At 53.8% G+C, this 12,702-nt stretch overlaps 1 protein-coding gene across 2 annotated transcripts in view; it reads left to right on the forward strand.

Annotated features, from left to right (window-relative positions):
• USP43 (ubiquitin specific peptidase 43) overlaps nucleotides 1-12,702 on the forward strand; it is a 207,326-nt gene that overhangs the window by 10,859 nt on the left and 183,765 nt on the right. The window contains exon 1 of one of the 2 annotated variants that reach the window (XM_050919241.1): nucleotides 2,882-3,083. The exons of the other annotated variant lie outside the window; for it this stretch is intronic. Coding sequence (XP_050775198.1) covers nucleotides 2,913-3,083 — 171 coding nt within the window. The 5' untranslated portion in view covers nucleotides 2,882-2,912. Of the gene's footprint in view, nucleotides 1-2,881; nucleotides 3,084-12,702 lie in introns of those variants that run through there. 2 annotated transcript variants of the gene reach the window in all.

Here is a 12,702-nt window from a genome sequence, read left to right on the forward strand (position 1 = left end):
AGGGTTTGTAGCACTGGGTCCACAACTTGTGTAATTTTGTCTCTCTGGAGCAGGAACTCTCTCTTATGGTGTGTCTATACAGTGCCAACAGTGGGGGCCTGACCTCAGCTGGAACCACTGTGATACTGTTCCCACTGGGGAAAGAGGTGGACTTATCCCCCAGTGTTTTACTTTCTTTTTGATGTCTCGCTGACTGCACCTGCAGGAAATGGACTAGTGCATTTCAGCACCTAAATCACTTTGAGGAGTTGGGCCTGAGTCTCTCTGGGCCTCAATTCTTCTGCTGCACAGAGGTGTTCTGTGGGTGAATTTGTGACAGAGTGCTGGGAACCAACAACTGAGTCTGCACTCTGCTCACTTAAATGCCAATTAATTCCCCCACCTGGACCTGATTGTGCCTCATTAGCAGATTAGCATGGACTGGGGAGCGCTAAAGAGCTAACTAGGCCCTGGATGCAGAGGGGGGAAGGCAGGACATGCTGGGGGAGACGTAGGGTAGCAGACTCAGAACCAAGAAGGCTTTCTGGATGGAGAGATCTCTCCCCTTTTTTGCAGAGCAGCTGTGCATGCTGCAAACCATGTGGTGTATGGGGCAGCAGAGGTGGGGGGAAAAGCACTGTAAATAAGCTACAGCGTGGTGGTTAACAAGGAAAGGTCTCTGACCAGCCTGTGTTGGCAGAAGAGAAGAGGGGAGCAGAACCTGACACTGTCACAGAACACATCAAAGACTGTTAGTCTTGCAGATGCTACAGGGGGCCAGGCTAGTACCCAAGGCAGGTAGAAGTCAGCATGTAGCAGCTCTGGTGAATGAGTCCTGAAAGGTGAAACTGACTAGAAAGAAAATAGAAATTGTCCCATCCACCTTAGTGTCACTATGGGCAAAATGACTTGCATTCGCTTTGGCTGAGTCCTTTCCATGTTCTCGGTGAGATGGGTAGGATTATTTTTTCACAAAGCTGATTTTTATCTTGACCGAGCTCCTTTAAACGCAATAGGGCCAAATTAGCCCTTGCTGCAAACACTACTGCAGGTAATTAAACTACACCCAGGATGAATTTGGCCCAAAACCCTCAGCAAGCATGTATGTTTCAGCAGGAATGTACAGATATTTACAGCAGAGCTTTACAGAAATGGCAAAAGCCAGGGGTCCTGCCCCACAGGGACCGAGGGATGGAATCTATCTACAGTCTGTGCCTTGGTCCTTTGATTCCACTCCATAAATACAGGAGATTATTATTTGTTGGATTTCAGGCCTTATCTCTACTAGGAAAATTGCACTGGTTTAACTAGATGGATTTAAACTCCTAATGACACTTAAATCAGTGTAACCTCTGCTTAAATCAGACGATCATTTATTGACGCAAGCTGATGTAAGCAAGTGCTGAACCGCTGCAGCACTGTAACTAGTGCTATGTCTACACTACACCTACTTTTGGTCATGTGTAAGGTGTGTGTGGGTAGATCTCACTGTGAACAGGTGGCTGCATCCACACTGCAGTGTGTAGCTACGTGTGCCAGCCAGCAACAGACTCTGACATGGGGGTGGGGCTCAGCCTTTCCCCACTGCCAAAGTCTTTCCCTGCGGGAGGAGGCAAGGCTCAGGCAAGTAGAGAGCTGTATAGTTGTGCACTTGGGTACATACCCATACTCTTCGGCTCCATCTGTACTCCACTCACATAAGCCATGCCCCAGCATCTACATTGCTACTGAAACCCGTGGTGGGGGGGTGCCCGGGTCCACACTGCTGAAAGAAGCACAAAGTGCAGCGATAGCCTGGACTGGTGCAACTTTTCTAGTGCAGAGTAGGCAGGCCTGAGATTCTGACCCTAGGGTGACAGCTGGGAGTAAACAGACAGAGCTAGTGAAAACAAGGGAGAGGACTAGCAAACAAACCTGTGACAGCTGTTAGTCACCTTGCTGAATGCAGGGCTGGAAGCCGCTCAGATACTAGGTGCAGAGCATGGTGTAAGCCCCCCCAGGGAACAGACTGACCTAGAGGCCTATCTTTGAGCTGTCTGCTTGCCCCCATCTCTTGTGGAGGGGAGTTCCGCAGTCACAGACCAGCTGCCTCTGCCAGTGCCAGCCTGGCTCGCTTCCCAGCTGTTTTCCTCGGTGCTGGGCAGCGCTACTTCCTCTTGGAAACACCTGACTCCGGCAGGCTCCCCACGCCCAGCCCTGGCGAAACCCATTTCCAGGGCAGGCTCGAGCCAATGCCGCTTTCCACCAGCAGCAGCAGCAGCGTCTCGCCTGCGAAAAGCCGCCCCTTCTTCCAAACTAAACCAGGCTAATCAGATTCCAGCAGGGGGAGGAGCTGCCCCTTCGCGCACCCCGAGCCAGCGGCTCCGGGACCCAGCGCCCGGCAGGGAGGGGAGCGGGGCCGGGCCGGCAGCATGCCCAGCATCCCCTCGGCCCGCGGGGCACCTGTCGGGGGCAGCTCGGGCGGCCCGCGGGCACCCAGCCGGCGCCGTGGAGCGCAGCGCGCAGGGGGAGGCAGGTGAATCCGGTGCCTGGCGGGGGAGCGGCGGGGCCAGGCGATGGGCGACCAGCCGCAGGCGGGGGGCAGGAGAGGGGCCAGCCCGCAGCCCCCCAAGGAGCCCCCCGGACGGCGGCGGGGGTCCCGGCGCAAACCCCTGCGCGCCCTGGGCAGCCTGGTCAGCCGCCTGCTGAAAACTTTGAGCGCCTTGTCGCACTTGGGAGGGGGGAGCCGGCGGGGGGGCGCGGAGCCGGAGGACGATGAGGGGGGGTTCCGGTGCCCGCCGGCCGGGCCCCCCGGGTCAGCCCCGCCGGAGGAGAAGGTCGGGGGAGGCAGCGCCTGGCCGGAGGCGCGGCGCTCCTGGAGCCCCCCGGGGGGCGCGGTGGAGGGGCGGCCCCCCGGGGCGCAGGGGCTGAAGAACCACGGCAACACGTGCTTCATGAACGCTGTGGTGCAGTGCCTGAGCAACACCGACCTGCTGGCCGAGTTCCTGGGCCTGGAGCAGTACCGTGCCCGCGGCGTGCCCGGAGAGGTCACCCAGCAGCTGGCAGCCCTGGTCAGGGCGCTCTGGACGCTGGACTACACCCCGCAGCTCTCTGTGGAGTTCAAGGTAGGCTGGGGCATCCGGACCCCCACCCACGGGCTGGGGCAAGGGGTGCCTGCCCATGGCTCAGTGTGCAGGGATTGTGGGTGCAGTGCTCTCTAACCCTAACCTTAACGCTGCCCCGAGCCAGCCTTAACTCCATTCCCACTCTAGCGCCAATCAGAATCACACAGCGCAGTGGCATCCAGCCGACCAGCCTGTGCACCAGACTGATGCTGGTACTGCGATGCCTCTCTTTATCTTTACCTTAACGAGGAGTCACATTAGTGGTGTGTCCCCCCGTACCCTGTCACCCTAAGCCTCAGGCTTGGTGGTGGCAAGACCTCCCGAGCTAGAGGTGGGCCAGCTGTGCTTGGTTGTAGGGTAGGAGATGGTCTCAGTCTGGCAAGCAGGTGCATCTGGCCAGGAGGCTGGGGGATGGCTGCATGCTGTGGACAAGAGGCTATCTTAGCAGGAGAATGAGTTGTGTCTGTGGGCCAGATCCTGTTGTCAGCTACACTGTGTGACTCCCCTGAAGATATGCTGATGTGACTGAGGCCCCAGTCCTGTACCTTAGTCCTGTGTGGCGGAGCCCCAGTGCCTTCAGTGGGTTATGTGCTGGCACAGGTGTGTGCCCGGGTGGAAAAAGTTGCAGAGTTAGGCATGAGTGGAGCAGCTGGACCAGTCCTGTGAGCCCTTATTCATGTCAATAGTGCCTGGCCCTGTACGATCTCTTGCAATCTTCCTGAGCCTCAGTTTTTCCATCTGTAAAATAGGGAGTGACACTGAACCACCTGTGTAATGTGTTGAGATTCTCTGGGGAACAACAGTGCATAGGTTGGAGACAGCTGAGGGCAACGTGTCTAGCCCTGTGGCGTGATGCCCATGTGTCCAAGTACCCCAGCTCCTGCTGTATGTACCATCTATCTTTCCTTTGGCACCGGAGTCGGATGAGACTTCATGGGAGTGCTCTCCAGGGCTGGGGTGTCACCTGCACGTCTCAGTGCTAATCAGCGGGATCAGTGTTGGTAAAGCACTTTGAAGACAAAAATGGAATATTTATTAAGTAATTGCCGAGCGTGGGGAGAAGGCCGTCCGGCCGAGCCTGCCCATACGTGTGGGGCTAGAATCAGACGCGTTGGGAGTGGGGTCTCTGCTTGACCTGCCAGGCTTCCCAGCTCCTTTCCCACCTGGCAGCTGTGATGGCAGCGGCTCATGCTGAGCTAGTGCCAGTGTAGGTAGAATGAGCAGCTGTCTCTGGGGAGATGCAGAGAATTGTAATAACCCCATTTCCACCCCCTCGCCCCTTTACTGAGAGCACCGAGGAGCTTGCATGCCTCCCTCACTTAGGTAGTGGAGTAAGTGCCCTTTTCCCTGCCTCCTGTGCCAGCGCTGGCTGCCAGTGGGGGTGGATTTTTAGCTCAGCCCTGCAATGGGATGCAGACTCCAGACACTTCCGTGATCTGTGAGAGAAGAATATGGAATCAGCCTGGGGGCAGGACTATGATTTGTGGCATGGGGTCCCATCTCCCGCCTTCCCTGCACACCTGTAATCTGGGCCTTTCACCAGAGGCATCTCAGGGAGTGGTGGTGGCAGAGGCTGGGCTGGGGGCCTGGAGCAATGGGTGGCAAATGTTAGTTGTAACTTTTAGAGCATGCGTCCTGCTATTGTAATGATGGGCACAATCTGCCTGTGTAAAGAAATGTAATGATGAAAGCTCCCCTCCCCAGACAGCTGCATTCCTAGGTGGGGAGGGAGGGCGGAAAAAAGTCCCTGGCCTAACTCTGAATCTTACCGCCCCAACCCCGGTGGTTATCTGCTTGTGGCATCAATTTCCTCCCCATTTTTAATCTCCCTGGAAAATAAGATCTCCCGTGGGACCATGCAAGAGCTGGGAGGTTTTATGAGAGGCTGCGGAGCCCCACAATCTATTCATCCAGGTCCACATCTCCTTTCATTTGAAGATCTCTCTGTTGGAGGTTGCGCTCTGTGGTAATTCTGCTCCCTTTGCCCCATAGAGTTGCTTGTAGCCCTTGCATCAGTTGGGGTTGTAAAGGTGTATTGTGAAGGTTGGAGGAGCCCTAAATTAAAGCCCTTCAGGCCATAATCCGATGATTGTTGCAGTCACAAAGGACTTCTCTCCCAGGCACATCACGTGGGACATTTTCATCCTCTGACTCATCAGGTACTGGCCACTGTCAGCAGCAGCCAGCGCAAGTTTGAAGAGTCAGTTGTCTGACCCATCGCTTGGGCAAAGGCTGTGCTGCTAAGTGAGAGGAGCATTCTTTCCTGTGCCTGGGCGGCAGCCCCTTCTAAAGACCTGAAATTGTTTAGTGTTCAGTTGCTTCCCCAGTTGGAAAAAGCCCCAATCCACACAGCTGACAATGGAGAAACCCCAAGCAGAGCTTTGTAACTTGCAGATCAGGCTCAGGAATGCTGGAGCATTTTTGTAGGCGGAGCCTTTATGGACACATTGGTCTCCACCCACTAATATTTTGCAAGGAGCGAATTCCTCTGTCCAGAGCAGCCCTTTCCAAGCCGAATGTTTGCAGACCAGCCCCTAATTCTAATCAGTAGTCAGCATTTTTACAAAGAAGGGGTGATAAGGCAATTTTGTCCCGACCCAGCCTAAGGTGCTGCGAGCTAGCAGCCCTGCAGTGCTCTACAGGTTGTTGGCTGGAGTTTGGGTCTGTTGGGGACAGCTGTGCCTGTGAGTGGTAACATTGAGCAGTGCTGGATTGCAGTGTGTGCCGACACAGGCTTGGATTTGTCTGCGGCACAGACTTGGCCCAGGAGTCTGAGTTGCTGTGTCGGTGCATCAGAACGCCACAGCGGTGCTGCTGCATCAGAATGCCAGCTCCTTGCCTCTGAGCTGTGTCATGGGTCCGGGCAGTGGTACAGCATGATGGTGACTCCTGGGCCGTGGCTCACAGAGTGGGAGCGTTGGTGTGCAGAGGAGCCCAGCGTTATTTCCCCAACTCCCCTTATTTGACTATGTGCTCTGGAGATGGCTGATGGTCAGAGCAGCAGGCTGGGAGGCAGGAGTTCTAGCATCCATTCCTAATCCTTCCGATGTCTCAGTCTGTGACCTTGAGCAAGTCACCTGCATCCTGTCCTGCATGCCTCTGCTGGGAATGGGGTCGGGAAGGCTAAGGAATATTGTAGCTATTGTGCATGGCAGGGCAGAGCCCAGCTCGCTCTCCATGCTGACATCTCTCTGGTGTCTTAACCAACTTTTCCGATTTCTGCACGGGCACAGCCTGTTGAAAGGTCCTGGGACAGGCAGGACTCTGCCATATCCACGCACCTCGGCCAATGACCAGCCTATTAGAACGTTCCCACCCTAGGAAAGTCACTTGAAGCCCCTAGTGTGAAAGCTGGGGCATTTCGCCCCCCAGCTGCGTACGAGATCTGGCCAGCAGGGTGGATTTGGGTGTGATAACGTGCAGTAGAAGTGTGAACTGGCAGTGAACTTCAGGCTGTGTTTCTAGGAAACAGCACAGTGAGTAGCTGGGTGAGAGCGAGAGAATGAAGAGCCCTATTGAGAGCATCTCCTGGTGTCCTGGTCAATTTCACATTCCTGGCCAGCAAAATCTCCCCTTCTCCGGTTCCCTCGCGGCTGCTAGAAGCTTGGGAGGGAGCAATGAGCCCTGTTGTGTGGCACACAGATAACTGGTTGTGTGAGCTCTTCTGAGCAGACTGCCCAGCAGGCCCCTTGGTAACCCTACCTTGGGGAGCCACGCCTGGGAACATGCCGAAGAGAGCCAGCTACATTCTAACTGAGCTGGCCTTGCAGAGCCCAGGGCAGGGGCGAGGCCGAGCGACAGGTCCACCTTGAATAGGCTCCACAGGGGAGTTCCTGCAGCAACCTGAGTGAGTCCTGTGATGTGTCAGTGACTGGCACGTGAGCGGTTGTGCCTAGTGGTTGGAGCAGGAGCCAGGAATGGGAGTCCATGGTCAGAGTCAATGTCAGAAGCCAGGAATTGGAGCTGAGGGCCAAGACCAGGTTACGTAGCATGAGGCAAGGCAGGAACAGGACTGGAACAAAGTGTAAGCAAAGCTGGGAACAAGCAGGCACAGAAGTTGTTGCAGCCGGGAGTGAATGAGGAGTCGCTGAACTGCTGCTGCTGGGCTTAAGAGCTGGTCTCCTGCCTCTTCCGATCAAGCAGGTTTTGTAGCCAGTCAGGCAGCCTCCTACAGCCCAGCTATGCCCATTAAGTAGCCCAGAGACTGGCTCTGCAGGCCCGGGTTTCTGACACAATAGGTACGGCTACACTGCAATAAAAGACCCACGGCGCGGCCATCCCTGGCCCGGGTCAGCTGAGTCTCAGAGCCTGGGCAGCGGGGCTAGAAATGGCAGTGGAGATGTCTGGGCTCCGGCTGGAGCCTGGGCTCTGAGGCCCCGCGAGGCGGGAGGTGTCTACGCTGCCATTCTTAGCCCTGCAGCCCGAGCCCTGCGGATCCAAGTCAGCTGACCAGGCTCTGAGATCCAGTGCTGTCGGGTTTTATTGCAGTGTAGACATAGCTGGGCCCTTTGCTCCTGGCTGTCCATGCGGCAGAATTTTAGAGGGCAGGATGAATTGTTATGAGTAACGAAAGAACCACCACTTCCAAGCTTGCCAACCCCGCTGCCTTGCCAATGTGGCTCTGCTGAGCTCTGGCCCCTCCCCAGTCACAAGCTTTCTGCTGTTTTTGCCCAGCCGCATCCATGGTTCGAGCTCCCTCCCACACCTGGGCTCTCTTTGCCGAGTGATGTGGCTCAGCCCCCCGAGAAGCTTGCTCAGATATAAAGGATCAGACTGAAGGCTTCGGAATAGATTCTCCCGGCGATTCACACTGCTAGAAATTCTCCGCACTTGTGTAACTTCTCCAGCCCGCATTAGGCTGCTCAGCTTTTTATTTCTTTTTAAATTTTCCTTGGAAGCCACTTAAATGGTTGCTTGGCCCCCTCCTACCTTGGGTTCATCACCGGCTGGAATATCCCCACACAGCTGGCAAGGAATCGGGTTGCAGCAGCCAGAGACACTGCTGTGAGCAGTTGGAACAAAGCCGTGCTCTGATCCTGAGTCTGTGACCAAGTCACTTGTCTCCGTCATGCCTCCAGCTAGGACATTGGGTACCTGGCTCTCTGGGAGCCAGAGGCTGTGTGGGGAACGGCGCTTTCCCAGGCAGATAAATCATGCAGACGGCGGTATCCCCGCAGACGCGCGGCTGTCTTTCCCGCTCGCCTCTCCTGTGCAGCTTGCACAAATGGACAGCAGACGTTTTCTTGAAGATGCCAGTTTTCTCACCCTAGCAGAAGCCCTGGGAATTCCCGCAACATGTGGGAGCCCCGGTTGCTCCTTGCCACCAGCTGGATCAACGTACAGCACTGAATGCTTTTCTCCCTTCATGGGCTCATCCTGGCAGCTTGTTGAAAAGGTCGGCCAGGCTGAACTGGCCCGTTCCGAGACCGCTCATCTCATGTTTGTTTCTGCTTCCCTCCTGTGGGCGCTGTAGCGTTTTCAGCCTCGTGCTGTGGTCACTGGCCTTTATTTTCATGCTTTCTGACATCCTTTCTCAGCACCCAGCCAAGGGGACCCCTCACACACACACACTCACAATTCAGGCCTCTAACTCAGTGGGCAGAGGAACATTAACACTCACCCTAACAGCCGCAGTGTTACTGGAGCGAAGGTGGCTTTAAGCAGGGTAGGGTGTTGTGCTCTTACTGCCTTCTCAGGCCGTAAGCCTGTACCTCTGCATCCAGGAAAGGAAGGGGCCAAAATCCAGCTGAGCCGGAGCAGAGGCTGGGAGAGATCCCAGGGATGGGATGTAGCACAGTGTTAGACTATGGAGTTACATAACACAAGCTGCAGGGCTGGGATTTGCAAGGGAGCCTGGTGCCCAAATCTCATTGGAAGTTGAGTACTCAACTCCCAGAGGCTAAAGAGCAGCTGTAGGTAGTTCAGGGCAAGGGGTGTACTGCCAGCATGTCGCACAGGGGGCTCTGGCCTCAGTTGGGGTCTCTGGGCATTACTCTAATATTACTAAGAATAACATGATGTGCTTGGAAGCACGGACAGGTAGACTGGAAAGCCTGGGAATGGGAGGGCACCTCACTGCCATGGGGCAATGACTGACCCCGTGGGATAGTGAGTACCGGGCTGTGAACTCTACAGGGAGGACAGATGAGGTGCCGGAGGTGGGGGAACAGCGACACTCCTGAGGATCCAGCAAAGGAACATTTCCAAGTGGGGAGGCCCCCTGCTCAAACCTGTCCGGCCAGTGCCCTGAGTCACCAGGTGCAGACATCTGAGGGTGTAGTACTGCTGTCTTCCATGTCATGACAACGTCCTTCACTGCACAATGTTGAGGGAGCTCAAAGAGGCCACTAAAGTGTATATAACCCGCATATAACCCGTCACGTGTCCTAACAGGACAGCAGCCAGAGAGGTCTTTTCTCTCCCCTTTACATGATTGGCTCTTGGACCAACTCGTTGTAGAGCACACAAGGGGGGATGTGCTGCTCGACTTGGGGTGATGTTTTCAAAATGGCCTAAGTGACTTAGGAGCCTACATCACATCAACCAATGGGACTGTGGCACCTAAACCACTCAGGCAATTTTGAAAAAAATTCCCTTATGTAGCACCCGGGAGTTGTTTCAAGGAGTAACTATAGTTGAGCCATGAATGACCAGCTGCAAGAAGAGTGTCCCAGCTGGCAGGTGATGCCTGGTGAGTCTAGTGGGTGTGGCTACACCGTCCTTCTTCAAAAAAATCAAATGCAGCTAAACCAGAACATTGCCCCCAAAAGGCTGCAGCCAATTATTCAAACCCACAAACATACATATGTGTGACCACTTCTGGTTCCCAAATCAGGTCCTTCGGGAGCAGCCGATTCAGCTGCTGGGATGCACCTCTTGGGGCCCAGGTTCTGCTCTCTGGCGTTTGTCAGTGTCGGTGACTGAGTGAGCCTGGGTTACTCCTGTCAGACTTGGAATGCTGTCTGGTGGTCTGGGTGCCCCCAAGGAGCAGGCAGTGTCCTTTGCTTTGGGTAATGTTTTTTGTTCCTGCTGTCCTTCGTGGGGGTCGGGAGGTGTGGTGGAGCTGTCAAGGCTGAGGAGACTGAGGAAGTTCAGAGAGACCGGACAAAACCAGGGAACTGATCAGGTGGGTGGCAGATAATATTTGCTGTTGGAGACAATGTGAGGTAAAGCAGCCAGAAAGGTATGATGTGAACTACCCAGACACCCTGAGCATTCCTAAACTAACCGCTGAGGGAAAAGAGCTGGGAGTCTCTGTGGGCGGCTCAGTAAAGACGTCTGTTCAGTGGACAGCGGCGGTAGATCAAACAGATTGTTAGGATGTATAAGGAGTGGGACCGAGCATAATACAAAAGATCTTCTTCTCGATTATATCTGTAGTTCGCCCTCACCTGGGGTACAGTGTTCTGTTCTGGTCATCTCAAAGAGCAGATAGGAGAAACAGACAGAGATCAGAGGAGGATATTGGATTGGATGGACCTGTGATCTGTCCATTCCTATGCTCCTCCTTGTCCTCTCTTGAGCGACAGCTGGGATGCTTTTCCTCTGAGGCATATCTTCCGTATAACAGAGCTATTGACTGACTCCTGGGGCAGAAAGAGTGTTATCCAAAGCAGCTGTTGTCCAGGAGGTTGTGGTGTCACATACTGGAGTACAGGGCTCAGGAGTAGGAGATGGAAGACTATTCTCAGCTCTGCCACTGACTCTCAACCTGACCGTGGACAAGTCATGTCCCTGGTCGATGCCTCAGTTTCCCCACCTGTGACCTAGGGATAGCGTTACTTACCAGCCGGACCAAGCTCTTGGAGGGTCCTAGAGGAAGAGCACAATGGAGGGCAGGACTGTGTTAGTGCCTGACGGCTAAGGCTAACAGTCCATGAATGGAGGGTGTGTGTTTACCTGAGGGCGGTTTACTGTGCTGCTGTTTCCCCAGGGCAGGTTTCGACCCCTGCACGTGTGCTTCCTTCTGTGTGCAACATGCTATAGCTGCACAGTCCCTGCCCCGTGGCTGGGCAGCTGGGATCCCACCCACCCCTGGCTGCAGATGCTTGGGGTGCTGCTTGGCTGCAGGAACTGCTGAGCCATGTGAGCCCTGCACCCATTTGGGCCAGAGACCTGCATAGTTTCAAATCCCCTGGCTTCCCACAAGCAAGGGAACTGCCGTGGGTCATCACTGGGGCGCCAGGCAGAACATCTCCCTCTGTCTGGTTACGCGGGTCCCGTGGCCTTGGTGGCCGTGCAGTCAGCAGAATTAGGCCCATAGTGTGTGGTTCGTTGTATGTGTCTACGGGCCACAGGCAGAGAGCTGGAGATGGCAGCCGTGGGGTAGTGCCCCATGTATGTGATCTTACACACCTGTGCGGCCAGCAGTGCAGTCATCAGTAGCTTTCTGATTGTTCTTGTCCTGCTGTTAGCAAAGCTTAGTGGTACGTCCCGTTACCCTCTCTAGGGGCTCCAAGGTTACCTTCTGAGTGGGTGTCACAGGCTTACGGAGGCCTGACCTCAGCCTGCAGCCCGAACGTGGCTAGCAATCCTGCAGATACTTCACAAGAGGGACTAGACCCAAGCTGGCCCCTCACAGCAGCGCTGGCTCTGCAGGGCTCCCAGGTGGTGATGCTGTCTCTAGCCACTGGGATTAGCAGCTGCGCCGGGTCACTGTTCTGATCATAAACGGTGACATCACATGGCATGGATGTTGACATAAGTGTTCAAACTGACACGTGCCTCATTTTGGGGCAGGGTGGATAAAAATCAGTGATTTTTTAAATTTAAATTGGATTTTTTTAATAAAATGCTTTTTGAGGAAAAAAACTATCTAAAGATAGTTTAAACTAAGATATCTCATCATGGAATAATATATGGAGATATACCTATCTCATAGAGCTGGAAGGGACCCTGAAAGGTCACTGAGTCCAGCCCCCTGCCTTCACTAGCAAGGCAAAGTGCTGATTTTGCCCCATATCCCTAAGTGGCCCCCTCAAAGATTGAGCTCACAACCCTGGGTTTAGCAGGCCAATGCTCAAACCACTGAGCTATCCCCCCCAGGCTTATAAATTCTAATTCTATAGCATGAGAATATATTCATGTAATGTTTAAGAAAAGTTTTGTAAACGAGTTCCAATATTTCATGGATTAGGGACCCAATTTAATGGGGTTCCAGGGGCTTCTGTATAGATTATTTAGGTTAATCTTTCTATCTACCCAATGGGACTCAGTGCTCAGTCTAGCAGATACCATCAGCGATTATTAGTTTTGCAGTTCTCAGACTGTGGATTTGTCTCTCCAGAGGTAACATGCTTGTTAACAGAACAAATGTTTTAAATAAATAATATATAGAGGTGAGAAATAACAGACCTCAACTCTATTGTCCCTCTGCAAATTTGTGTACAAAGAGTCAACCCCTTACCTCTCGCTAAAAGCACAATTTTAAAAAGTTCACTGAATAGAAGGTTATTGGGGGTGGAATAGATCTGGACAAGGAGAAGTCTGGAGATAAATGTGAGAAGTGAGGGACACATGCTTTTTTTGTTAAAATATTATGTTTGCTGTTGAAGACAAAAATCCAGAATACATAACGTTGTTGTTTTAGTTAAATAAAACAATTTAAATGTCTGTCTGG

The sequence above is a fragment of the Gopherus flavomarginatus genome, chromosome 12 (assembly GCF_025201925.1).
Source record: "Gopherus flavomarginatus isolate rGopFla2 chromosome 12, rGopFla2.mat.asm, whole genome shotgun sequence".
In the NCBI taxonomy this organism is placed as follows: Eukaryota; Metazoa; Chordata; order Testudines; family Testudinidae; genus Gopherus; species Gopherus flavomarginatus.